At 53.9% G+C, this 27,331-nt stretch overlaps 1 protein-coding gene across 15 annotated transcripts; it reads left to right on the forward strand.

Moving 5' to 3' along the window:
- The first annotated feature begins 2,009 nt into the window (after positions 1–2,009).
- FBF1 (Fas binding factor 1) lies at positions 2,010–22,373 on the forward strand. Of its 15 annotated transcripts, none has more exons than XM_039859480.1 (31): positions 2,010–2,135; positions 2,514–2,674; positions 3,225–3,310; positions 3,893–3,920; positions 4,658–4,699; positions 6,022–6,115; positions 6,767–6,827; positions 7,384–7,434; positions 9,573–9,714; positions 10,242–10,319; positions 10,891–11,010; positions 11,324–11,462; positions 11,599–11,732; positions 12,284–12,383; positions 13,418–13,879; positions 14,914–15,012; positions 15,299–15,387; positions 15,546–15,604; positions 16,385–16,540; positions 16,648–16,748; positions 16,851–17,057; positions 17,650–17,757; positions 17,839–17,978; positions 18,064–18,182; positions 19,114–19,236; positions 19,321–19,506; positions 19,941–20,117; positions 20,209–20,346; positions 20,442–20,559; positions 20,728–20,837; positions 21,488–22,373. In XM_039859480.1, exons 3-31 carry the CDS (start codon positions 3,308–3,310, stop codon positions 21,569–21,571), a joined length of 3,468 nt encoding a protein of 1,155 aa, XP_039715414.1. In that variant the 5' UTR covers positions 2,010–2,135; positions 2,514–2,674; positions 3,225–3,307; the 3' UTR covers positions 21,572–22,373. The 15 variants fall into 15 exon arrangements, 13 of the variants coding, with proteins under 13 accessions (XP_039715414.1, XP_039715416.1, XP_039715418.1 ...); XR_005652124.1 differs by having other exon boundaries at positions 2,037–2,179; positions 19,941–20,124; XR_005652125.1 differs by having other exon boundaries at positions 2,037–2,179; positions 19,321–19,423.
- Positions 22,374–27,331: the final 4,958 nt, after the last annotated feature.

The following is a 27,331-nucleotide window of genomic DNA, read 5'->3' on the forward strand; positions in this document are numbered from 1 at the left end:
AGTAGCTGCGAGTGCTCAGAAATTTTTGTGTACTGCTAAAAAAAGCAAGCAGCAGATCCAGTTTGCTTGCCTGAGAAGCTAAGCTTTGGCATAGAGAAGTTTGGTTCCGTTGGGTGGTTTTGTGAGCCGTTTTCAGAGGGTACAAAGATAAACTTGAACCTAGTCACTGAGGTATATGTCAGTGTTCGAACGTTAGTGACCTCAAAACAGTTTGTCCCAAATCCTTTGGGGCCCTTCGTGTTCTTGTCTTTAGAACCGAAGGCTGATAAAATATCAGCTTATCTGCAGAACATTCGCTTAATTGAAACATTAACTGTGTTCACAAACTCACTGCTTGTAATTTCAGATTACATATACCTAGAGGCATTTTCTAGTTCCTTAAATTCACATGTTGGATCTTGATTCTTGGTTTTCTTCACTGCAGGGTTTCAGCTGGAGAAATATTACTGTTCAAGTTCATGACCCTAGAGTTCCCTAGGGATTGGAAATTCTTTAGATGACTTATGCTCAGGCCCGTCTACCCCTTTCTGAGCTCTTCTCATTCATCTTATTAGGAAGAGTATAGATGCAGATAGTCTGTAACACCTGCTAAATCTTTGTACATATATGGAAGGTATGCCTGGGATTATAGGTTGTCTTCAAGCAATAGTTCCTACTGCAGCTGGAGAGAAATTGATTATTTCTCTCCAAGGAAATTGATGATTCTACCCGAAATCGAGTCTTGTATTGATTCTTCTGACTCTGATAAAGCTGTCGATCCTTTTCATGGAATGTGGAAATCATTTCAGCTAATTATTTACTACTCCATTCTTGGACGAATAGACCAAGTCATGTAAATGACTAAAATGATTTTCATTTTTAAGTGTTAGTGGAGTTAAAAATTTCAGTAACTATTCCTGTGGTCTATGATAGTAAACAAACATATAAGAAAACTTTGGAGTTAGCAGATGTGAGCTGTTGCAGACCTGCAAATTCCTAGATTATAACGGGGTTTTGGTTTATTTTGCCTTAAATTTAAGTGGGCCATTCATTATCTCAGGAAGATCGTGGAAAATTGGGAGTGATTTTAAGAACCCTGAATCAAAATATGTTGCCACAATACTGTCGACAGTTTTCATTGATTACCTAACAAATATGTGATCTTCCACATAATATTCATACTGCTGATCATTGCTTTGTAAACACCATTTTATTTACAGTTGCTATGGGTTCAAGGATAGACTCTTTGGCAGTCTATAATTACTTTGCAATTTTTTTTAATTTTATTTTACTGTTGTGGTTTGAGTTCCTACCTGACAAGATGCATTTACCATGTATTGTTTACTCATGCCTGGCTGGACCTGTGTGTGTGGCGGGGGTGAATTCCAAAGAGGTGCACGTGTCCCGAGCCTGTGGATCATGGGTAGACAGCAGTGACCCACCAGCTCTCCAGCACTGCTTGACCTGCGGGCCAGCCAAAACACCAACCCCGTTTTCCTTTGTAAAGTTGAAAGACCCTTAATGAAATCTGTAATTAACACAAAAAGTGCTACGTGTCTTCATTGGTTACGGCGTTGAGTTTCATTTCTACTTTGCATCTTTGGTTTTCTTAATTGAACAGGAAGGTCACAGCCAGTTCCCTAAGTTTGGAGTGTGGGATACATTCGTAATGATGGTTTCACACGTCGACCTTCCAATCGTAACACATTCCTCAAGCCCTGCACCCCGCCACGAGTCAGCCCGCAGAACCGGGCTTGGATTTTGAGGAACTTCCAAATGTTCCGTCTCGGCGCCCAGGCCTTCGGGGAATGGGAGGAAGCAGAGGCCCGCAGGCCTTGGAGCCTGGAGCCTGGAGCCTGGAGCCTGGACGGTCTTCCCAAGGTGGCATTGAGGCAGCTCCTAGCAACGGGCGGAGCTGCGAACAGAGGCCCGGCCCCGACTAACGGCCGCGGCGGGGCACCCTGGGAACTGTAGTTCCTCGAGGCGCCCCCTGCCCCCTCGGCTCCGGCAGGTGAGCCGGCCGCGGACTACAACTCCCTGGGTGGCTCGCGCTCGCCTTTCAGAGGCGGGGCGGCTGAGAGGTCGGCGTCCTCCCGGCTCCGAAGCCGGAGCTCTGGCGGAGCTGGGCTCAAGAGGAGCCCGGGTGGGCGGCTATGGTTCGGACAGGTCCCAGCGGCTTCTCTCCCGAAGGGAATGGCGCGTAACTCGGGGGGGTTTCTGGGGCTGGGAGGGTTGTAGGCTGCGCTCGAGGTCCAGATGGGCTGGGCGCGCGGAGGGGGTGACGCGTAGAGGGGCGCGGAGTCTCGGGACCGAGGAGCTGCCTCGGGAGGGCCCTTGCCAAGGGGCAAGCTCGGGATTGTAAAACGACTGGCACGGAGTTGGCTGAGTAGATGCGACGACGTGATGGTACCTGCGGCCCTGGGGCCTTTGCAAACCTCTCTTAGAAATTCCCGCGGTCTGGGAGGCTGGGACATGGTCGATAGATGACAGGAAGTTCCTGGATGTAATGAGACAAAAAGTGTTTGCACTTTTAGGTCGTGAAAACTGCCATTACAGAGAAAGAGAAACACAAACATTCTCAGAGGCCCCCTGTATGAGGTCCCAGATAAACTTTGCATGCCAGTAACAGGACATGCCAACACCAGAGGAATAGAGATGGCCCCTTCCAACGCCTTTCTTCCAAGGCGCGCCAAAGGTGGGTTCTGAGAAGGTAGAGAAGGGGTCGGGAGCAGGGGGAGTGATAATTCTGAGGAAAACAGTTCTCTATTATGGGGTGAGTCAGATTTACAGTTAATGTGAAAGGGGAAAAAATTCCACTGTCGGTGAAAAAATTCCACTGTCGGTGAAAATACTGTCGAGGAGTAACCAGCACTCACATTCGCTGTCTGTGCCAAATGCTGACTAGAAAGTAGTCCTATGTGTTGCCTGGGAAGGTGTATTGGCCATAGTGCCAGGCACCCCTCCTCCTTTCTGAGATAGGTACCTGTCATCTCTTGCGTCCTCTTTCAGAGTAAGGGATGAGAAGCACTGAACTTTATGCGAGTGATCTCCAGGTCTGGGGAAACTCAAGTTACCAAGAACACTTGGCTTCTCTGAATTGCTCCCCTTACAAGCAGTTTTTAATTTACGGAAATAGGTTTCAACCTCTTGAATTAGTAAAGTGAGAGAAGCCTTGACAGGCCTTGGACTGGAGCATGGTTAAAGCTACATCATTTTTAAGCAACCACTTAAATTTTCTTCATTAGGGAGCGTGAGCCTGATGTGGGCAGAATTCAGATGAGTTGGACAGTGCTGTGAAGCGGCTGCAAGCAGCCTTCATTGCCTTGAGATGGTAGGCAGAACACAGAGTAAGACGTATGGAAATACGCACCCCCACGACCTTGACTGCACGGAGTACTCGGGGCATGGGGTACTCTGGGGGCGGGGTGACAAGGACCAAGATGTGGTCCCTGGACAGGAGGGAGGGGAAGTAGCACTGATACCGACCTTCTTATTAAGCAATGAGCAAACATTTCTTCTGAGTCTGAATGTCCAGCTGGAATCATTTATCAGTCTGTCCCTGGTATTGAGGAGTCAGGGACATGAATAGAGGAAAACGTTCCTAAATTCATTATATCCTGGCTGGGAGGATTTGCGTGTGGCATCTGGAAATTAGGGAAAAGGAGAGACTTCTGCCCGCGGGGGGAACCCACAGTGGCATCCACTGCTGGTTAGTGGGGGCTGTTCCCATGCTCTGAATATGAATCTATTCTCAGAAACTCTAGGAAAGCATAAAAGACTTCTGTCTCTAAATGCCATTGGTGCTCTTTTCCCTCTGGTGACTTGGCAAAAGGCAAAACAACTCATTACGCATTCTCGTTTTCAACACGTTCGTTGTTTGATTTTTTAAAGTGATTTGTTTTTCCCGTTTTAGGCACCGAAAACCAAGAAGGAATTGAAAAGTGAGTAGAGAGGTGGAACGTCGTTAAGCCAAAAATAATTCCCCCACCTTGAGTTTAAAAATAACTTACACGTGTCCATGTCCAGACGTTTTTGATGTGTCTTGCTGGTTCCACCAATTCTCTAGGCAGCTTTGCTCTTTCCAGGGGGCTCCTTATGCTGCCTCACTGGATCCTCAGAGTCTTTCAGAAATAAGCAAAGGATGGGACTTGGGAAAAAAGTCCTTCTCATCGGGCCCTGTATCCGGAAGTATACGGTTGGGATTGCGAGTGGTGAAGGTGCTTAGCTGGATGTGAGAACTAATTCAATGCTCGTACTTGGGTTTCCCCACGTGCCCCATCAGGAAGTGGCCAAAGAAATGTGCCTCCAGACCAGTTCTGGGGGCCTCAGATGCAGGGGTGCAAGGAGGCAATTGGTATGAAAGAAGCCTGTGCATGCCTAGAAATCTGGGGTGCTTCTCCTGAAGAAGCACACGGGGCTCTGTTCAGAGTCTGGAAGACTGGCCTGTTGACCAGGGTGTCGTATAGAACACAGCTTCCAATGAAAATCTTCACGCTCATCCTTTGAGAAAGTTATTTTCAATAAGGCCCGTGACTTGTTGCCAGAGAGTTAGAAAATATCTGGTGGCCAGTGGAGACAGAGCCACGCCTGAGGTCCTGGGGCGAGGTGTCCAGCCAGGAGGCCATAAGGACGAGCCTTCTTTCCTCCTGAAGTCCTGACACCACACTTCCTGTTCCAGACTCCATTGATGATGTCCTTGGTGACCTCCTGGGGGATGCAAGTAAGTGCCCCTTGCCCAGAATTCTCTGCTTTAGGCTTTTTCCTTTTTTTTTTCTAATTGAGATATAATTCACATAAGACTTACTCTTTTAAAGTATGCAGTGCAGCGGCTTTTAGTATACTCACTAAGTCGTATAAGCATCACCACAGTCCAATTCCAGAACATTTTCATCACCTCACACAGAAACTCCATACCCCCATTAGTAGCCATTCTCCATCCTCCCCTCCCCTCCCCTCCCCCGCAGGCAACCACTAATCTACTTTCTTTCTCTATGGATTCACCTATTCTGGACATTTTATATAGAACAGAAACCTATAGCGTGTGGCTTTTGCATCTGGCTTCTTTCACGTAGCGGAATGTTTTCAAGGTCCCGTTCTTCATTCCTCTCTATGTGGATGTACACATTTTCTTTCCCCCTTCATAGCCGATGCTTATTTGGATGCTTTCCACCTTTTGGCTGGGCTGTTATGAACATTCATATGCAAGTTTTTGTGTGGATATGTGTTTTTAGTGCTTTGAGGTATGAACCTAGCTGTGCAATTGATGGAACTATATGGTAACTCTATGTTTAACATTTTAAGAGACCAGCGAACTGTTTCCACAGCAACTGCACCATTTTACATTCCCACCAGCAGTGCAGAAGGTTCCAATTTCTCCACATCCTTGTCAGTTCTCGTTATTGTCTATCTTTTGGATTCTAGCATCCTCGTAGGTGTAAAATTGCATCTCTTCATGGTTCTGATGTGCATTTGTTTCCCTAGTGACTAATGATGTTGAGCATCTTATCATGTATTTATTGGCCATTCATATATCTTCTTTGGAGAAGGTTTATGTAGATCCCTAGCCCATTTTTTAATTGGGTTGTTTGTCTTATTGTTGCATTGTAAACGTTCCTCATTATTCGGGGTACTAGTCCCTTACCTTCTGTGTCCCCGTCTGCTGGACTGAGAGGAGCAGCGCTTCAGGGTCATGCAGAGCTCACCGGGGACAGCAGGTCCAGCAAGGCTAAGGTTCCCGGCACTTGGCGCAGAAGAACCCACAAAGCACAGGCCCTTGTATGACAGCCAACAGCCTCGAGCAGTGGGAATGCATTGTTCTTCCTGCCTTCCCCCGGGGTGGGGTGGAGTGAGCTCTGCATATGTCACCAGTTGTCATTTAGGCTTGTATGCAGATTTTTCAAGGGATAACCTGTGGGACCGGCCTCTGGGGCCAGTTCCCTTCCTTCAAACAGGCCCTTCTTCCCATGAGAACTTGTAATCTTTTTCATCTTGACTTCAGTTCTCTGCAGCCAAATCACATAGGTTTTGTTTTCTTTCTCTCAGCGACACTACCTGAGAAGCCTGTCAAACTAGCTCCGCGGGCCAGAAAGGACACAGGCATAGCCCAGACACTCCCTCCTGCGAGAGCTGGAAAAAAGTAGGTACAGCCTGGGTGGGTACCCGTGACCCCACTCAGTCTAAATGCCCCTTGCCTCTCTGCCCCTTGCCTTCCACTTACTGTGCGCCCCGCTTTTGGTGCCAGTGATTTCCTCCTCCTCCCCTCACCTGGTCAGCGAAGGAGCCCAGGGGGGCGGGAAGAGAACAGAACTAGAGGTCAGAAGTCCTGGCTTCTCATCCCACATCTGTTACTTGCTGTGTGACTGTGGGCAATTCCTGAACCTCTCTGAGCCTCGCTTTCTTTGTCCTCAGAATAAGAGGATTGGCCTAGATTGGTGATTTTCAGATGCCATGTTTTTCTTCTCAGGTTCTCCTGACAGTTGAGTTTGGGGGGGGCGGGGAGTGCAAATTTTCCACCCCACCTTTATTTTAGCTAAAGCAGTTCTGTTTTCTTCTCTTGCCCGTTGTTATTAACAGTTTGTTTTTTAAAAGAGGCTCTACCGCTTTTAAATTAAAAAAAAAAAAAATTTAAAAATCACTGCATTATGTGGCCCATGAAGTTCTTTTCAGCACCCCTGTTCTCCCAGAGAAGAGACTCTCCAAGTTCACTTGGGTCCTCTAAGCCCTTCTTCTCTTAGAGTCACCCAGTGCCAGGGGGTTGCAGGTGGGTGCCACGTCCACCCCTTTGCAGGTCCTTCCGGGAAGACGACGCCTTCAGCACCATGGCAGGCCTGGCAGTAGCTGATGCCGAGGTGAGCCTGGCCCGTCCCCTATTCCCCACCCTCCCTTCTTACCCCCGGAAACAGCGAGATGGGCGCTGTGGCCCACCACTACTCACGGAAAGGTTCAGAAGGCCCTGCGAAGCCAGCTCGTTCTTAAAGCGAAACAGCACCGAGGGCCGCCAAGGGCCCAAAGCGCATCCTTTTGCCTCCTACTAGTGAGCTGGCCCAGGAAGCAGAGCCCTGAGCAGCTGCTGGAGTCTCGGACGCTGCCCATTCTAACTGCACTTCCACGATACACCCCCCGCCGTCCGGTCACGTGGACGGGGAGCAGCGTAGTTTGAGTCCTGTGATGAACGCGGTCTTTCCAGCTGGGGGGAGGAGAAAGTGGCAGCCCTTTCTGGGTTTCCACAGCTGGGCAGCTTTGACTGCAGACAGCACTCAGGCCCCGAGTGAGGGCAGCACCCTCCTTTTCACACCCCGCTGGCCGAGCTTTGCTTCTGCCCCCACAGAAGCCAGGCCCTTGGGCGAGAGCCCTGAGCTTCAAAGGGCCTGACTGACACACGTCCTCACCTTCCTGTGGACTTAGGTTTCAGACATCTCGGAAGCAGACCCGCAGGCCTTGCTCCAGGCCATGAAGGTAATGAAGCAGCTGGCACGGTTCTGGTGGGGTGGTACTGGTACTGGCTTTTCGCGCCAAGCCTTCATGCTCCCTTTAGTGCCTCCCTTTGCAGTTTGTGTTCTGAGCCCTTAGCCTGCCTGGAATGGCACTCACCCAGGAGCTGTTGCCCTCTGCCTCTGTGGGTACGAATCAGTCTCCCCGGTTCATAGAGATTCACCCACCGCGTCACGCGTCAGCCACAGGTCTCTGATGAAGTGGGGCCAGCTCCGCTCCCACCTGAAGTCTCACCTGGCTGTGTCCCTCCACCCCTGCATCACCTAGGGGGACAGAGGGGGAGACCGTCTCCTCTAAAGCTTATTCTTAACCTTTCTCCTTGTTTCTCTCCACACCCCCTGCCAAGTCCCTTCATTATTAGATCAAGCCCCAAGCTAACCCTGGCAATGCAGTTCTTTTAAATTATTTTAATTAGTGTCAAGTATACAGTACATCGGTTAGACATCTGTATAGTTCATAGAACGATTCCCCCAATCGCTCCCTCCCTCCCCTGGCCCTCCACCCAGCCATCATATTAATGCTGACTGCTTTCCCTCTGCCGTGCTCCCCATCCCCGTGACCATCCATCAGCTACTCATTTGTACTTTTTAACCTTCGCCCCATTCTCCCAGCCCCACAACCCCCCTCCGCTCTGTCCGTCACCAAATTGTCCACTATATTTGTGAGTCTGTTTTTGATTAGTTTGTTCTTATTCCTTAGATTCCACATATAAGTGAAATCATATGGTATTTATCTTTGAAATAACTCTGAGTTATTTCACTCAGCATAAGAACCTCTAGGTCCATCCGTGTCATTGCAAATGGCAGGATTTCATTTTTTTTTAATGGCTGAGTATATATGAACCATACCTTCTTTATCCAGTCGTCTATAGATGTGCATTTAGGTTTCTTCCATTACCTTGGCTCTTGTAAATTGTGCTGACAATGCAGTTGTAAGGCGTCAATGCTGAAGACGTTATAAGAGCCGACTCTCAGCGCTCAGGTGGCCTAGGCGGAGTCTGAACCCTCAAGCTGCCCTTCGTTCTCCTTCCCCTGAGCACCTGTCTGGCAGCTGGCAGCGTGCTCCTACTTGACCTTGGCTCCTGTCCCCCTAGTTACCCTGTGTTGCCTCGGTCCTGGGCCAACCTGAATGCTTGCTTTCAGCCTGGTGGGGCCCTGAAGAATCGGGGTCTGTGCCCTTCTTGCCTCCAGATTCCATTTCTTTAACCTCAGCTTGAAATTGCTCCTTCCCAAGGCTGGCCAGCTAGGACCCTGGGCGTGACCTTCCAGTCCTCCGGATGAATTTTTTTGGTGGTGACTTTGAGTCTCTCGTTCCAGAACCCTGAGCTCAGCCCCCACGCCACTCGGTTACCTTTGGTTCTATTTTCTTTCCCAACTCATCTTTTTTTTTCTGAATAGTTTTCTCATTTTCCTTTGTTTCCTCGCAATCCCGCCCCTCAGGTGCCAACCACCCTCCTCAGATGAAGTCTTTGTCCCTTGTCAAAGTCAGTATTTAGTGAGTCAGTACCGAGGGCTTGCAGTGGCCCAGAGAGCCTGGCTGCCTTCACCGCCCGGCTCGGTTCCTGCAGGTTTTGAATGTCACCCTTCATCGCCACGGAGCAGCATTCTCGTCACACTTTTTCCTCGAATCACACATCACTTGCCCAAGCCAGGCAGGCTAAGGGATCCAAAATTATTTGTGACTTTGGACAGAATGACCCAAGCCCCTTCCCACTGCCCAGTGGCCGTCCGTTTGGGAATCTTAGACCCCCGGGTCCTGCTGCCTAGTCCTTTCTGCCCACAGGGCTTCGACACGGGCTAAGCCTGTGTTAGAAGCGGCTGAGAGCAGGTGCCAGCCACCCGCTCATTCTCGCATGGTGGCAGCAGTGGCTGGGCAGTGCCAGTCCAGGACCACCGGGCTCCTCTGAGACTGGATGTGGGGAGACTTTGTGCTTCGGCCCTGCCTCTGTCCTTGTTCTGTGCCCCTGTCGGGTCAGTTCCCCAGCTCACGTCCCCGATTGTCCCCCATGGAAAATGGAGGCACCATCACATCACCACTAGGCCGCCGGGAGCAACCAGCAGCTGAGCACCTGTGGGCATTCCTCTCTCTTCCCGCTTTCCCAGGATCTGGACGACATGGATGCCGATCTCCTAGGTCTGAGGAAGTCTCACCTAGCCTCTAGCAAAAATGCTGCAAAGGGTTCTGGGAGAGAAGAGCTGCCTAGCAACCCCAAACCTGCTGGCACCTTTACAGCCAACGAGAAAGGTGAATGGGACCTGGCTCTTTGGACTTTGGGAGGCTTTGGGGATGTGGAAATGTAGAAGATGCTTAGAAGGAAGCTTTTCTGTCCTGTGGGTTTTCTGTGCCTGGGATGGAGAGGCCAGGGGCTGGCTCGTAGTGTGTGTGAGTGTTTATGGTGGGGGAGGGGGACAAGTTGAGCTTCCTCCCTTCCTCGGGCTGTTCCGTTTCCTCCAAGTGCAACACAGCAGCTCCTGGAGGAGCCATTTGAATTAAATTGCAGAATTTTACGGTAGCCCGTGCATCTCCCAAACACGTCTCTATTCGGAGTGACTCGTGACTAGGCGGCAGGAGGTGGCTTCCAGACTCCATTCTCCTGCCAGAAGCCTGTGTGAGAACTGGGGACAGGTAGACCCATCCCAGGGCTGTGTCCACAGTCACACTGCCCTCCCCTTCCCGCCCCACCTGCTGTGGCCCCAGTCAGGGTATGGCAGAAGAATCTCGACCACGGGAGACCCAGGCCTGCAACCTTGCTTTCTCTTTGCCTTCTACAGGGGACACCATTCCTACCAAGAAGCCATCTCCCTCTCCCAGAAGCCTTGGGCAGCAGTACAGGAAGTTTTCCTTTGAAGGTACCAGTGGCCCCCCAGTCACACTCCTGGGACACTCCAGATTTGAGAGTGCAGTAGCCCGAGTAACGCTTACTCCCTTGCTGTGGCCAGGACTCTGCGTGTGTCAGACGAGCAGCAGACAGCTGATTCCACTGATTTAGTTTGTCGTGGGTCCAGGGAGGGGCTAATTGTGTTTTCACCCAGATATTTGGGGAACCGATTCGCGAGGACTTTGAAGCCACGCATCCAACTGAAGATTTTATAAAGTAAAGGAAAAATTCCCATTCTTCACGAATGCGCGGATGTTTCACTTCTCTTCTGATGCCTTAGGGACGTCTCCAGAAGGCTGTGCAGACAGCGGAAGCGGGGCCCATGGGCGAGCCTGGTGCAGACACACTGGGCTCCCCCCGGCTCCTCATGTGCAGCCCGGTCTGGTTGGAGCCACCCCAGATGCTGAGGGGCTCGTTTATGTGCCAGAGCAGCTAGGGATGATAACAATGACATCTTAGCCGCCCCCCACCCAGCACAGCACAGGGCTTTTTTTCCTGCACACATGTGCAGTCTGACCACTGCTTTCCCTCCCGGCCCTGAGACTTGGAAGACCCATTGGCAGGACTTCTCTCCGATGACGAGGAAAGTGTCGCCAAGAAGCCGCCGGGGACCGAGAGTAAAGTGACTTCGGAAAAGAGCCCAGCCCCAGTCAGAGATCCGGGTAGGGGGCGCCGGTTTCATCCCGCGGAAGGTGCAGCTGGCAGCAGGCCTGCCCAGCTGCCCAGTGCAGGGCCACAGAGCCCTCCCGGCGGACCGCAGACCTGAGGCCCCAGTCCGAGGGATTATCCGTCCCTAAGAACGGGAAGGGGTGTGAGCTGGGGATCAGTCAGGTCCTGTGGGAGACCAGACATGTATGAGGCCTGCTGCCCCACCCAAAGGTCAGAGTGGCAGAGAAATGCCCCCCTGAACCCATTCAGCGTGTCACAGCTGAGGACAAGACAGCTGTGGGCATGGCGCCCTGTGTTCTGTCCTAGGTCCCTCCATTCCTCTAGCTCCTGGGGACACCCCCATCCGAAAGAAGGACGAATCGCTGTTTGACGATGGGGACGACATCATGGCCGCCCTGGGGTTTGGGGACAGCCCCAAAGCGGACAGGAGGCAGACAGGAGACCAGTAAGGGTCCTTAGATGCAGAGAGCCCCTGGCCAGGCCGCTGCTTCAGGTCCAGGGAGAAGTTACTGGGGGGGATAGCATGGGCCCCCAGGAGCCCCTCGTATTCACACGTACCTACCCTGTGTCCTGTCCTGCAGGGAAGGGCCCCGGCCTGCTCGCTCCAAGCTGGATGAGCTGCTGGGTCGAGGCACTGCCACCAAGCTGCTGGCCCGCCCAGGCACCGGGGAGCACAGCGAGTTCCAGCTGGACAGGAAGTACCAGAGGCCACAGGGTAAGGAAGCTTTGGGGTAGCGGGGGGCCCCAGAGCAGGTTTCTACCACAACCCATAATAAGAAATAAACTTTATGTCATCACACACACACACACACACACACACACATTATTATGCATATTTTAACTGAGACAAGTGTCATGAAATATTAATTACCATGTTCAATATTGTTATTCTTATTTATACGCTATTTGGTTTATAAAGATATTGGCTGCAAAGCATTAAAGTGGTTTCTCAACGTGCTAAGAGGTAGCAGCTCACAGTTGGAAAAACTGTTCTGGAACAGTATTTCTTAAAGCATCTGCTGGAGCCACATGTTGAATTGTGCCTGGGGCACACACAGCTCATGGCTGCACCTCAGGGCCGTCCCGCAGGGCCCGCCACCACGTTTGGCGGCTCCCAGATGCTCCTCCAAGTGGAGCTGACACCCAGCCTCTCAGCCCTGCTTCCTCCCGGGCAGCCTCACCTCCACTTGTCACACTCGTCAAGCTGCCATTTCATCTCTGTGTAAACAGTTCTGTGCCCATGATCACAGGCCCCTTAATTCACAGACAAAGACGATACCTGGGGTGACGAGGACTTCACCTTTGGGGCCTATCAGCCCACCATGGGCTCCTCCGAGGGCCGACAGTCCCGCCGGCAGCCAGTCAGGTAAGCGGACCCGCAGGGAGCTTGGCCTCGGAGACAGGCTGCCCACGGGGCAAACGGGCCGGCCTCGCCCCATGCCGCTGACAGGCCTGTTGGGGAGGCCACGCTGGGCACGGCTCTGGGCTCTGCGGGTGCTGAAGGCAGGGGGAGGTCGCCCAGCCCTGCAGTCCAGGTCAGGTGGTGGAGATGGCCCCCAGCAGGAGCCCAGGCTGCTGGAGAGGGTGGGCCTGCCTCTTCCTGAAGCCTCTCAAAGCCGGAGGCCTGTGGCGGCCTCTCCTCTCGAACCCTGCTCCCCGGGAAGCCTGCCTTGGGGGTCTGCCATGTGGACCCCGTCAATGGTCTCGTCCCCGTTTGCAACACGGTAGTGGATGGAATTGTCTGAATTTGGAATTTTTCTCCCAGTGTATATTTTAAACTTTGTATTTCAAAATACTTTCAAACTGACAGAGAGGTTGTGGGGACAGTGTGGCATGCTCCCTCCTGCCCGCCACCCAGACTCAGCAGGTGTTGACACTATGCCATGTTGGCTTCGTCGACCTCTCTTTCTCTGAATAACTGTATAGACACGTCGAAATTGTTCCCAGCCCCAGCATGTGTTTAGTCCTTGGAAGCTGCTGCCACTGAGCAGTAAAACATATAGGCAATGGCTGAACAAATGAAGAGGTAACAAACGACACTGGGCGAAACGCCTAAACCACTTGTCCAGCTGGTTCTTCTCTGGACGCATGTGCCCGCGGCTGTCGTTTGGTCCTGTGTGCTGCGGGTGGAATTGTCCCTGGGTGGTGTGATGGAATTCATTGTCCGCATCTGGCGGTGTCCTATGAGCAGCGCTCAGTTGCCACTGCTCTGCCGCCTGGGCTGGCGTGGGTACCGTTCCCGGGGCCTGAGGCTGGCCGTGCGGAGGCCCTGGGCATCCCCGGCTCCTTGGTGTGGAAGGCGCAGTTGCCCCCCAGCAGCGGAGGACGAGGCCGGAGGGAAAGGGGGCTCTTGGGACGGGTGACTTGCCCTGCCTTAGACCGCTCCTCTCTGTCTTAAAGTAGGTTCTTGGCAGAAGGGACCACAGACCTCAAGGGAGAAGCAGGCTCTAAGCAGAGCACCCCCGTGGCGTCCAGCCCCACCCACCCCAGGAAGGGAGGAGCCGACTGGTTAGGCCTCAAGGAAGATGACTGGGACCTGCACCCCCCATCAGCCACCAGAGAGCCTCACAGGGGAGGCTCCGCATTCTCCACGCCCTCGGCACCTCATCTCGTGGGCCGGCACTCTGCGCCGGCTGGGCTCCCATCCTCCTCGGGGGCAAAGCCAGCGCCCAAGGATGTAGATGCCCTTGCCAAAGCCAGCCAGGCTTCCCAGCTGGGCGCACCTGAGGGGGAGGAGGAGGAGGACTGGCTGAGCCACGCCCTGTCTAGGAAAAAGTCCCAAGGTCCGTCCAGAGAGGAGCACGCTGCCCCCTCCAAGGGCCAGAACGCAGTGGGGGTGGTGAGCCAACCCCCGTCCAGCAGGTACAGGCTGGGGCTGCTTTCTCTAGCACAGGGAGAGCCGGGCAGAGCGCGGGGAGCTCCGGCTGTGTGCCCCAGAGCAGAGCACGGTCCTTACCTGTGCCCTCCCCTGGAGCCCCACGGGGGAGCCTCAGGCTCCCTCCTTTGCCCAGGTGCAGACACGAGGGGACAGGGGGGCTCTTGACACTCATGCCCTAACTGCTGTGGGAATAGGTGCTGGCTTGGTCGGGCAGGAGACAGAGGACGCCCTGACGTGGCACACGCGCAGCCCTCTGAGCAGCAGCTCTGCCCACAGCGCCCTTCGGCTGGCAAAAAACCCCAGTGTCCAAATTCTCGGTGCGACTGCTGGCCTGAGCCGAAGTAAACGACGCGTGTGTGGGCCGAGATCGGCCCGTGCTTGTCAGGGGTGTTAGAGAACACACAGTGGCCAAGAGGCGACTCCTGGGGGGAGCCACAGGAAGGCGAGCCAGTGGGGCAGGAAGTGACTGACCCGAGACTGACCCCTGAGGGCAGGCAGGCGAAAGGGGCTGGCAAGGCCGGGATCCTCCAGAGGAAATGGCAAGATGCCGTGGGGTGGGTGTGAGTGAGGAGAGTGGCTTTGACCTGGAGCTGAAACCCGGGAAAAGCTTCCTCACTGACTCCGAGAGCCGAGAAGGGAGTTGAGAACGACAGACAGGAGAGAGGAGCCCAAAGGGCAGCCGGACCTGGCGGGAGAATGAGCAGAGCCTCAGTCTTAAGGCCTTGAATTTGAACTTAACTCTGGTGCCTATAACATGGCCATTGTCGCTCCTTGGACTGTCGTCTGATGGTCAGTGTCCATTCACTGTGCCATGGTGGGCACTGGGGCAGAGGGGGGGTCTGGAAGGCCGGGGGCTCAGACTTGGGAGAATTCCCAAGACAGGATGGTGGGAACGGGAGGAGAGCCCAGGGGAGGCGGGAAGACGAACAGCCACACAGCTTCACACTCGGGCCTTGTCCTGTCTTCATCCTTCCGAACCTGGACCCTGCCACCTTTGCTTTAACACTTACTTCTTCAGCCAACCAGTTGCCAGCACCCAGGGGCTCAAACAAGCAGCTGCTGGAGGGACCTCAGGAACAGCAGCACAAAGGCCGCCTGCCGGGCCTGCCACCTCGGGGTAAGTTGCAGCCGGGGCCGAGGGTCATGAGAAGCGCATGGGGGACCGGCATGGGCCTCCTTCCTTAGAGGGTACCAATGGCTGTGTGTTGGTATGTGGCATTCAATACCTCGCATCAGGCCCACCGGTTAAGGAGCGTCCTGACGCCAGGTCCTCGTCTTCTTTACCCACCTAAAGCTTCACTTCAGTGAACCGCCAGCCCCCAGGGCTTTTCCTGTCCTGTCTTTGACTTGAACCTGATGTTTTCCTTTATTGTCCCTGCCACCCTCCATCCCTGTGTCCTCAGGTCCTCTGTGACTTGGAACCAGGCCTCCTTGGCCCTCCATGCAGGTGACTCGAAGAAGGACATAGCTCCTGGAAACCTCTCAAGCACTGGTTTGTTTTCTGCTTTGTTTGGGGGTTAACTCTGGGTAAGAAAGAGGCACTTTGAGCTTCCTTCGGGGCTCCCCAAAGACAGTGAAGCTGGAGCACCCACGAGACGGGGGCTTCTGTGGGCCTCCTTCCCACTCAGCTCTCTGCCGTTTATTTTTCAGAGCCTGTGTTGTGTGTCCCAAGTTCCCAGGAACCCACAGGGCTGCCTGTGCCTGTCCAGGTAGGGAGGGCGGACAAACAGGTATAGGTCTCAGGCGCAGGGAGCAACTCAGAGGCAGCAACAGCGGTTTGACTTGACAGCCTGTCAGGAAGACAGTGTGGTGACATCAGAGAGCTCACCGGGCTCTTCCCAGCAGCACCTTTAGCCTTGCCACCCCAGGCACAGCTGGGTGCTAAGTTGCCAGCATAATAGGGAATTAAAGGTGGCCCCCAGGCAGAGGCAGCCAGAACGCTCCAATCAGAGTAGGGCTGCAGGTGTCACTCCCTCTGGAAAGCTTCCTCTATTCTTGTTCCCCGCCCCCTCTCCCCCGCACCTCCATCTGTTACCCAGGTGTGGCAGTCACCTCTGACCCCTGGGCCTGAGAAGGCCAAGCCACATAAGAGCTTATCCCTGGTGACCCAGAAGCACCTCTGAAGATGGTGGGTGGCGAGCAGCCTGCAAGAAGCAGAGTAGCTATCATTTGGACTTCAGGCCCGATAGAAAGGGCCCGTGTCGTAAGACTGCTGGGACGCAGCTATTCACGTGGGACTCTGGAACCCCTGCCGGGGAGGATGTTCTGAGGGAGAAAGGGACTCATTCTCCTGACCAGACCAGAGAGGGGAGGTGCAGCGACCCTGTGACCTCCCAAGGCCTCATCCTTGGCCTCTTGGTGTCATGTCCTTGTCCCTGTCTGCAGTCCCAGTTCGGGTGCAAGGCCTGGGAGGTCTAGTGAGCAAAGGGCCAGAGGTAGGTGAGCTCAGCCAAGTCCCGGTCCCCTACCTAATCTGCCCTCAACTACAGTCCCTGCTCCCGGAGTCCCTAGCACGGAGCCTGCTGCCTGGCACAGAATACCAGAAACAGCTGCTGGCAGCTCAGGTGCAGCTTCAGAGTGGCACTGCCGAGCTCCAGGCTGAGCTTCTGCAGAGTCAGGCCCGGCTGGCAGACCTGGAGGCCCAGGTGAGGGGCCGGGGGCAGCTGGCTGTGATGGGAAGGTGTCACTGTGAGGGCTGGAAGGCTTCTTCCGGCAGCCCGTCCTCCACGCTGTCCCCCTTGCTGTCTTCCAGGTACGGAAGCTGGAGCTAGAGCGGGCCCAGCACAAGCTGCTGCTGGAGAGTTTGCAGCAGCGACACCAGGCCGACCTGGAGCTCATTGAGAATGCTCACAGGTACGCCCTCCCCTGCCTGTGGCCTCCGGGGCTCCCCGAGGCTCTTGGCCTGCCGCAGCCGACGTGCTCGGAGAGGCCCCACCCTGGGTTTTCTGTTGGCAGGAGCCGCATCAAGGTGCTAGAAACCTCGTGCCAGCAGCGGGAAGAGCGGCTGCGTAGAGAGAACGAGGAGCTGGCCAGCCAGTGCTCGTCGCAGCGCCAGGCGGCCGAGCAGGCCCGCGCCGAGCTCACGGCCCAGCACCAGCGGCGCTTGGCGGCCGCCATGCAAGAGAAGGACCAGGAGGTGGAGCGGCTCCGGGAGCTGCAGCGGTGAGGGCGCGGGCTTCCGGGGTGGCCGAGTCACCCGACCGCCATGATCCCCTGAGCCCGACTCAGCAGCCTTGGAACCGAGGCCTGACTCCTTCCCTTCTGGGTGAGGCCCCAGGCTGAGCACACTGACCCAGGCCCCTACAGGGCCCGAGGGCTCACTGGCTATTCGGGCAGGGCCTGGAGCATCAAGCGCTGTGGGCTGACGCAGCGCAGGTCAACCTGCTCGCCTGCTGGACTCTCCAGTCCAGCGACTAGACCGACCCTAGGAGCAGTGCGCGCAGTGAGCGTGCTGGCGGGTCCGGCCGCCGTTCTGTATTAGAGCAGAAGCAGCGAAGGTGCAGGAGGGAGCTGGCCCACGAGGGCAGAGCGGGCCTCTGAACACCGCGCAGGTGCAGGCACGGAGGGCCGCGGGCGCACCTGTCTTTTCCTCTGTGTGCCGCGTCCTTTGCTGAGTAACAGAATCTCCCCCTGAGGAAGTGGGTGGCTGGGGAGCCAGGGAAACCAAGGTGGCGTCTGGAGCGGGGGAAGCCCCGGGAGCACGGGCCACCCCAAGGCGCGCTGCCCCTTGAGCCGCTGTCGCCACGCCCCTCAGGGCCTCCATCCTGGACATGCGCAAGGAGCACGAGGAGCAGCTGCAGCGGCTGAAGCTGCTGAAGGACCGGGAAATCGATGCCGTCACCAGCGCCACCTCCCACACGCGGTAAGGGCCAGATCCAGGCCCTGCCCACCCCAACGGGGCAGTGCTGAGGCCCCCAGGCCTGGTGACCGGATCCATCCCCAGGTCCCTGAATGGCATCATCGAGCAGATGGAGAAATTCTCCAGCAGCCTGAATGAGCTGTCCTCCCGCGTGGAGGCCTCGCACCTCAACACTGCCCAGGAGTGGGAGCTGGGGGTCCGGCAGCGGGACGAGCAGCTCCGAGGTACTGCGCAGCCACGTGTCCCTCCCTCCTCTCCGGTCCCGGTGGGAAGGTGGGCGGACAGTGAGCCCCTGTGGGCTGCCCCCAGCCCTGCAGGAGAGGCTGGGCCGGCAGCAGCGGGACATGGAGGAGGAGCGGAGCCGGCTCCAGGAGGTCATCGGGAAGATGGAGGCCCGCCTGAGTGAGCAGAGCCGGCTGCTGGAGCAGGTGAGGCTGCCCTCTGGCACGGGCCCGTGTTCCCCAGAGCACCCCAGGGAATGTCAGCAATACTCTGACCCTGGCCGCCAGACGTCCCTCTGCAGTCTCCTGCCCCTTCCTGCCTCTGCCTCCCCTGCCCTCGCCTGCCACAGCTGAGCCCCTCGGCCCATCAGCTGCACATCCCACTTTCCTTCCTGCCACTGGAACCTGTCACGACAGCTGATGCCTATGACATTGGGAGAAGTGCTCTCGCCTCCTGAGCTGTAGCAGATACATCCTGACCTCCCTACGTAGCTTTGATATATGAGAGCAAAAGCTCTACTATTAGAAAAAGAATACCTTCTCTTCCTTTTGTACTAGGTTATCACGATACATTTCTCTGAAAAAAATTACAGTACAAGAAAGAATAAAGAAGAAAGTTAAACAGACCCACTAGCCATATAGCCCCTGATGACATCATAGCTATCCTGTGGACATAGCACTACGGAGCTATAGATGTTTTGATATCATGAACCACATTTATTCAGTCCCTCATTTGGTAACTTCATTAAGCCTCTGCCTCAGCCCAGGCACAGTCAAGCTTCTAGCCTCGTGCTGTCTGTGCCCCGCGTCCCCTGGCATTGCAGCGTCCCGCCCACCCTGGCACTTCGCCTGCTTGATCGATGGCAGATGGGCGGCTGAGTGCCCTCACTGGCGAATCAGAGAGTGAGGGCGCTACTGCCTCCAGCCCGCCCAGCGGCAGTTCCTGAGCCATTAGCGGTCATGCAGTTACTCCCAGCGGCTGGGCCTGGCAGTCCTTCCTGGGCGCCCCTGGTTTTGTGCCTCTCAAGAAAGGAGGTGTTTGTGGCATAGCGTGGGAGACGCAGTGGCTTTGCACAGCTCCCCAGGCGCAGGCAGCGCGCCGAGGGGGAGCGTGTCCTCAGCCCCGACCCTGCCGCAGGAACGCTGGCGGGTGAGCGCGGAGCAGTCCAAGGCTGAGTCCACGCAGCGTGCGTTGGAGGAGCAGAGGAGGGTCGTGGCCAGGCAGACCGCCGTGGAGCGGGAGGAGCTGGAGCGGGCCAAGGTGGGTGGCGCCGCACCGCGTTCGGCAGCTGGTCCTGCCACGTGCGCAGGGCGCTCACCCCTCGCCCTGACGCCCTTGTCCCAGAGCGCCTTGCTGGAGGAGCAGAAGGCGGTCATGCACAAGTGCGGGGAGGAGCAGCGGCGCCTGGCGGCCGAGTGGGCCGAGTTCTTCTCGCAGCAGAAGCTGAGTAAGGAGCGGGCCGAGCGAGAGGCAGAGCGGGCACTGCAAGTGGACGCCAAGCGGGAGGGCACCCTGGTCAGCCTGGCCAAGGTAGGGCTCAGAGCCGCCAGCCTGGCCTCCCGCCCTCGCTGTCCGCTCCTCCACTGATGGGTGCGCTTAGCAAAGGGCACAGCGCCAGAGTCGCAGAGTTCAAACCACAGCGGCCATGCAAGGATAGCAGCTTCTTCTTACTGTTCTGGGTGCTTTATACACATTCGCTCATTCAGCCCTCACCATGTCCCCATGACGTAGATATGCTAGAGATGAGGAAACTGGGCTTCAGAGTATTTGAGCCCAGGGGTGAGGGGCAGCACCAAGGCTTGGCTTGTCTGGTCCTCGGACCCCATTGCCCCACTGTCTCCTCCCAGACTCGGATCGTGTGGAGCCATAGCAATGGATGGGCGGGCCAGGGGGTCCTTGAACTCTGAGCAGGGCCCAGTGTGACTCCCGAGAGGAGAATGTAGCGAAGGCTTTGCCATCTCCAGGAGCAGGCAGAGCTAAAAATCAGGGCAAGCGAGCTCCGGGGCAAGGAGGACCAGCTGGCTGCCGAGAGGGAGGCCCTGGAGCGGGAGCGGCAGGAGCTGCGGCTGGAGCAGGAGAGGGTCAGCGCGGCCGCCCTGCGAATCCGGCTCCGTGCCGAGGAGGTGGAGAGGATGAGCCAGGTGCCAGGTGGCTCAGCTCGGGGGTGAGGTTGGGGCTCCAGTGGTACCCTGCCCCCAGCCCGCCCCACTTACCCAGGTAACCTCCCCGCAGGTGGCCTCAGAGAAGTACGAGGAGGGGGAACGGGCGTTACGGGAGGCCCGGCAGGTGCAGTCCGCGCAGCAGGCCCGGCTACAGCTGGTGCAGCAGCAGCAGGAGCGCCTGCGGCAGCAGGAGCAGCACATGCACCAGGCAGGGCCCCATCCCGCCCCGGCTCCCCCAGCCACCCCTGCCCCTACCCCAGTCTCCCACCCTCACAGCGTGCCCTCTCTGGGGATGGGGCACAGGAGCATCTGAGTCTGGCCCAGCAGAGACTGCAGTTGGACCGCGTCCGACAGGACCTGTCCTCTGGTCCCATGGGGCTACTCACCAGGGCCCAGGGCCTGGCAACCTCTGGCCTAAGTGGTAAGTGGCTCCAGAAGGATGGGACTTTGGCCACTGGGTGGATGTGCCCAGAAGGTTGGTCGCGGTTGCACCCACCCACAGCGGTGAGAAGGCCCCGGGGAGACAGGCCGTGGCCATCTTGTCCTCCCCCCGACACTTCGGTCCCTGACTTGCCCCTCTGCTTTGCAGCCGTCGTGGCTCCTGCTCTTGCTGACCCTCGGTGCAGCCAGCCGCCAGCCAGCCTGGGCCCCTCGCACCTCCACGCCAAGCTGGTACTGCTGAAACACACAGCTGAGCAGGTGAGCATCCTGGGTGGAGAGCGGGCCCTCCACTGCCCCTGGACCTACGGGTCCTCGTGGTGGCCAGCAGCTCAGGGCAGAGGCAGGGATGAGCACATGCTGGCCCCAAGGAGATCTGAGCCACCCCCTAGAGGAGAGCAGTGGTGCAGACGGCTTAGTGAGTTAGTGAGCGTCTCTCTGAGACCCGCAGGCCAGGTTCCATATGAAGCGATTTTGCATACATCGCCTTAGTTGAACCTCACAGTAACCCTGTGATGAAGACAGCTGTTATCACTTACAGAGCATTTCCAGTGTGTCAGGCTCTGTGCTAAAAACTATGTACATTGTAAGCCTTTACGCTGACCCAGCCCTACAAAGAAGGTAATGTCATTATCTCCAATTTATAGATAGGCTTAGAGAGATGGAGTCATATGCTAGTGAGTGGCCTCAGCAGGACTGAGACCTGGTCCCAGCCCAGTGCCTGTGCTCCTTCCGTGCCCCCTGCTGCTTCCCAGAGCAGGGCAAAGCCAGGGAGTAAGTGGGGAGAGACCCCAAGCGAGGGCTGGCTTGGCCAGCACCCAGGGGTCCACCTCACGCTCAGTCCTTTGAGCCAGTGTCTTAGGCACAGGAGGGAGCCGGAGGGTGACGGCTCACCCAGCCCTGCCTTTCAGGACCGAGACTTCTTGGAGAATGAACAGTTCTTCCTGGAGACCCTGAAGAATGCTTCCTATAATGTGACATCACATTCGGCCTGAAGGGTCCCGCTGTCTCCTCTGCAGAGGCCTCAGACCCTGCACTCTGTCCCACCACCCTGCTGGCTGCCATCCCCGAGGAGGGGTGCCCAGGAAAGGCTCTGTGAATCCCAGGAGCTGATTACAGCTCTTCCTGTGGACAGGGAGCAAGCGCATCCTTCCGTGTGTGCCCGCTGTGGCTGAGGTATGCAGGCACCCCGTGCCTCATTGGCCTCTGGGGTGACACGATACTGAGGGCATCTCAGCCCCAAGACACTGTCAGTCATGGCTTTGGTCCTCCAGCCCCACAGATGTTCAGCTCAGACCTGGGGGTCTGAGTGGGCTCTGTCGACCCCTCCCCTCCACGGCGGGCAGACGGTTTGGGGATCTTTTCGCCTGGGCCTGTTCTGAGGCAGGAGTCGTCTCAAAGAATGCCACAAGCATCCACCTGTCCACCCGGCAGAGACAGCACGGTGTCACCTCCCTAATGGGGACATGGAGTCAGGCCACCCATTTTGAAGAGCCTTGTTAGCCTCCTGACCGAAGGCGTGAGAAGGGCAGGGGCAGGGAGGGTGCCGTGCCAGCCAGGCTTTACCTCGGTCTGACGTGCCCTTGGCACTCAGCCAGCCCTTCATGCTCTGAGGGGCTCGCACAAAGTCCCCGCCTCATTCCCAGCTGCCCGAGTGACTAGCTCAGCTTGGACAGTGGCCTCCTCGGCTTCTAATAGGCTCCCAGAGGTGGGGGTGGAGGGCTGTAGGTGATGGAGGAGTCTGGGGAGGGACAGGGCAAAAAGGCTTCTCTCTGCTGTTCTCCTGCCACAAAGCCACAGCTTGGGGAATGAAGATGACAGCACAGGGGGACCAAGAGAGACCATACCCAGGCTGTCCCCACCCCAGACAGGCACTTTTTCACATGTGGGCGTCGGGCCTGGCTGGAAGGGTTACAGACCCACCACAGATGGACTCGACTAATAAAATCACAAGTCTAAAGCGGCTTCTCTTTGTGAGCAGCGTGTCATCTTCCGTGGGAGGAAGTGTTCCCGTGAGCGGGCGTGAGCGGGGAGGCAGAGGAGGACAGTGCTGGGTGGCTCTGAACAGGTCCAGTTTGTGTCTCTGATTCTCGGAACAGCTTTCAGAGGGACCTTATTTATTTACCAACAGTTTACAGCCTTCATCTTGGACCTATTAAACTGCTGTATTCTTAACGACTGGTTTCTCACAATTTGACACAGCTCATCAGTTTGCTCTTATTTCTTAGAAATGTTTGCTCTTATTTCTTAGAAATGTTTGCTCTTATTTCTTAGAAATGTTTGCTCTGTGACGCTGTTATTTGCTGTAAAACTGGCTGTGTAATAGCTTGTTGAAATGTAAAAGGGTTAAAGAATAATTAAAACCTGAAACTGGACAAAGGAAGTCTATAACTTAGGCCTAGTTTCTGGAACCCCTAACCACATTTTGTTAATCATGAAACTTATAACAATGAACTCATACACTAACTGTCAATTTTAGCCTGTGTAACCCTGCTTGCTTGCGTGGCATAAAAAATAATCAATTGTATATAAGCTGAAAATTACTGTTTGGCCATCGCCCATGGGAACACTGGCTATAGCCCATGGGAACATAGGCAATCACCCATAGGAACATAACATTCTAACAACAAGCTTTCTGCTTCTGTACTCCCCGCTTGCACACCTGACCAGTGGGTTGACAGGTAATGAATAGGAGAAAGATGGACCTTTGTGTTTAAGACAGAATGAGGAATGGGATTTGGGGCTTAAAAACCTTGTATCTTGGCAATTCGAGGCTGCTCCTTTGCAAGGACAGCCGCCGGCTAATAAACTGTCTCCTGGTTAAGAACACTCAAGTTGGGTCTGGTTATTCTGGACACAACATTTGGAGGCCCCAGCGAGATCTTCTCGTTGTGGGAAAATTGATCAGTGCACCGGGGCGTTGGACCATTTGCGGTTGGGGAGGCCTCTAGGGCACTTGCCCTAGCCCGCCGCCTGTGGTTTCTCGCTTTGCGGAGCACGATCCTGGGAGTGCTGAGGCAGTTTCTGGTAGGGGGCCCAGGGACCGTGCGGACGTCGGACGCGACAAGTAAGGTCGGCGGTCGACTGAGACTGTGACGACAGTTTTCTCAGTCCTGTTCTGGTTTGTTAGTCTGTGTCTGTCTTGTTTTGTTTTGCTTCGTGTGCTTTATTGTGGAACTATGGGACAATCACAGGGCAAACTAACTCCGTTACAGTGCATGCTTAACAACTTTAAAGATTTTCGTCGTAGGGCAAGGGCCTATGGTGCTTCAGTAACCCCTTTTGATTTGCAGCGCTTTTGTCAATTAGATTGGCCGACCTTCGGAGTAGGATGGCCCTCCGAGGGATCATTTAACATGCAGGCTGCATTCCGGGTTCGAGGTGTGATTTATGGAAACCCTGGGCATCCTGACCAAATTCCTTATATTGATGTTTGGATTGATGTTGTTTCTGATGCCCCTAAATACTTACAGAATTGCAGTCGTGCACCCGTTACTGTAATGGCAGCCATACCCCAGGGTTTTAAGAAGCCCCCACCGGTGTTGCAGGCACCTCCCTCAGAGGATGACTGGTATCCGCCACCCTATAATGGAAATGGGGGTAGATGTCCTCCTCCGGAGGGACCGGAACCTCCTGTAACCCGGTCTAGGGGTCGTAGGCCACCTTCCCCTGATTCAACCTCCCTGAAAGAGCCAGTATCTGTTCAAGCCCCATTGAAGGTGATTCCAGGAGAGAGAGGTGAGCCTACTGTCATCTACTCGCCATTCAGTACTAGTGATTTATATAATTGGAAATTACAAACGCCGTCCTTTTCAGAGAAACCACAAGGACTAACCTCCCTTTTAGAGTCTCTTTTTCTTTACCCATCGGCCCACTTGAGATGATTGCCAACAGCTCTTACAGGTCTTATTCACTACTGAAGAAAAGGAAAGAATTTTGCGGGAGGCGGCTAGAGGAGTAACAGACCCAAATGGGCAGCCCACAGCAGACTTAACCAGGTTACAGGCTGTGTTTCCGACTCAACGTCCCCAGTGGGATCCAAATACAGATCAAGGTAAGGAGACTCTCCTAAGGTATCGCCAGTTTCTGCTACAGGGACTCCGGGCTGCTACACGTAGACCAATAAATCTGTCCAAGGTAAGCAAAGTAATTCAGACTAAGGACGAGTCACCTGCAACATTCTTGGAAAGACTATTAGAGTCTTACCGCTTATATACACCTATTGACCCGGAGGACCCTAACAATAAAAGAGCCATTAATTTGGCCTTTGTTAGCCAGTCGACCCCTGACATTAAAAAGAAATTACAGAGATTGAAAGGTTTTGAGGGAGAAAATTTATCCAAATTATTAGAAATAGCTCAAAAGGTCTTTAACAATAGGGACGGTGTGCAAAAGGTCATGTTTGTGGGACGACAAGGAAACCGACCTCCTTGGGAAAAAAAAAACACACAAAAAACCCTAACCATAGAGGGGGACCTAGCAACGAAGAAGGCCAAAATAGAAAACCTAGGCTAGGAAGAGACCAATGTGCTATTTGCAAAAAGAAAGGACATTGGAAGAATGAGTGCCCTGAAAAGGAACAACCAAGAGGTGAGAAGAAAAAAGGCCCCTCATTCTTTTGGAAGATGAATAGGGGCGTCAGGGCTCTTATCTAATGAGCCCCCGAGAGCCCAAGGTAACTTTACAAGTAGGGGGCAAACCTGTGAACTTTTTAGCTGATACTGGTGCAACTTACTCAGTTTTAACAGAAACTGCTGGTCTGTTATCCAAAGAAAAGACTGTAATTCAAGGAGCCACTGGGAAAGGGAAGGCATACCCATGGACACAGGCAAAAATTACTGACTTGGGAAAGGGAACCATCACACATTCGTTTTTAGTTATGCCTGAATGTCCCTTTCCTTTGCTCAGAAGAGATTTGCTCCAAAAATTAAAAGCCACTATTTAAGCGACCAGTGACATATCTCTCAAAGAGACTAGATCCGGTGGCTGGAGGAAGGCCTAGTTGCCTGAGATCACTAGCTGCTACTGCTATATTGACCAAAGATGCTTTAAATTGACCTTGGGCCAAAATATTAAAATTGTGGCTCCACATACAGTTGAAGCCATGCTGCGCAGCCCTCCTACAAGATGGATTTCCAACGCCCGAATTACTCAGTACCAGGTACTGTTGCTTAACCCCCCACAGACCCAGTTTTCAAAAACTGCAGCCCTGAACCCTGCCACGCTGCTCCCGGATGATGACCCGCAGGCTCCATTGCATCACTGTGTTCAACACCTTGAACAGATAACTGGACTACGGCCAGACTTGAAGGATGAGCTGTGGCCTAATCCGGATGCAGTATTATTTACCAATGAAAGCAGTTTTGTATCCGACGGAGTAAGGTATGCCGGGACAGCCGTAGTAACAGTCAGGGATGTGATATGGGCACAGGCCCTAAGCCATAGGACATCGACACAGAGGGCTAAACTTATAACTCTAACACAAGCTTTACGGTGGGGAAAGGATAAAACTGTAAACATCTATACTGACAGTAGATATGCCTTTGCTACTGCCCACATACATGGAGCTTTATATAAGAAAAGAGGACTTTTAACATCAGGAGACAAAAAAATTAAAAATAGGAAAGAGATCTTAGCCCTGTTAGAAGCCATTTGGCTACCAAAAAGAGTAGCCATAATTCATTGTCCTGGACACCAAAATGCAGAGACTGAGGTGACACAAAGAAATTCCTTTACAGATCAGATAGCAAAGGATGCTGCCAATGATCTTTAAATGTAATTTCCCCAGCTAACCAGGCGTATTAAAACGAAATTAAGTAAAAAACTAAAAAAAAAAAAAAAAAGAAAAAACAAAAGAAAAAACAAAAATAGAAAATGCTCCCTGATAGAAGATCGCTCCTTCCTCAGGCTTTGGGAAAGACCTTAATAGACTTAACACACCAGTCCACCCATCTAGGAGGAACCAAGTTAATTAAACTATTGAAAAGGGATTATTATGTTCCAAGACTGAAAATTTAGCCAAGGACGTGGCTAATAGGTGTGCAGTATATACACAAGTAGACTAAGGAAGGACCTCCACGGAACAAGGAGTGAGACTCAGGGGAAAGAGACCTGGAGAGCACTGGGAGCTTGATTTTACAAAAGTTACGCCTGGAACTTTTGGATTTAAGTACCTATTAGTTTTTATTGACACGTACTCTGGATGGACTGAGGCCTATCCCACTAAGCATAAAACTGCACAAGTAGTAGCTAAAAAATTAGTATCAGAGATAGTTCTGAGATTTGGCCTGCCCTTATCATTGGGGTCTGACAATGGCCCGGCATTCATTGCCCAAACAAGTCAAACGTTAGCTAAGATATTAGAGATTAATTGAAAATTACATTGTATTTACAGACCTCAGAGTTCAGGACAAGTAGAAAAGATAAATAAAACACTTAAGGAAACTTTAACTAAATTTAAGCTGAAAACTGGGGAGAATTGGGTGAGCCTTCTTCCTTTTGCTTTGTTACGGGCCCGGTGTACTCTATATATTATGGGAATTTCTCCTTATAAAATAATGTTTGGGAGAGCTCCCCCTTTACTCCCTAAAATTAGAATTAAAAAGGTTACAATGAGTAATAATACAAGTCTCCTTAAGTCTCTACAGGCCTTACAACAAACCCAAAATCAAGTCAAGGGCTTGATTAAAGCTGCTAGACCGACTCCGGGGACATCACAGCCTCACCCACATCATCCAGGTGATTGGGTGTGGATA

This window comes from Pteropus medius, unplaced genomic scaffold (assembly GCF_902729225.1).
Source record: "Pteropus medius unplaced genomic scaffold, Ma_sr-lr_union100, whole genome shotgun sequence".
NCBI classification, from domain to species: domain Eukaryota; kingdom Metazoa; phylum Chordata; class Mammalia; order Chiroptera; family Pteropodidae; genus Pteropus; species Pteropus medius.

Coding starts and splice junctions, on each gene's coding strand:
- FBF1 (XM_039859480.1), top strand. Junction 3,921..4,657: donor AACCAAGAAGGAATTGAAAA/GTGAGTAGAGAG, acceptor TTCCTGTTCCAG/ACTCCATTGATGATGTCCTT. Junction 18,183..19,113: donor AGAGCCGGCTGCTGGAGCAG/GTGAGGCTGCCC, acceptor ACCCTGCCGCAG/GAACGCTGGCGGGTGAGCGC.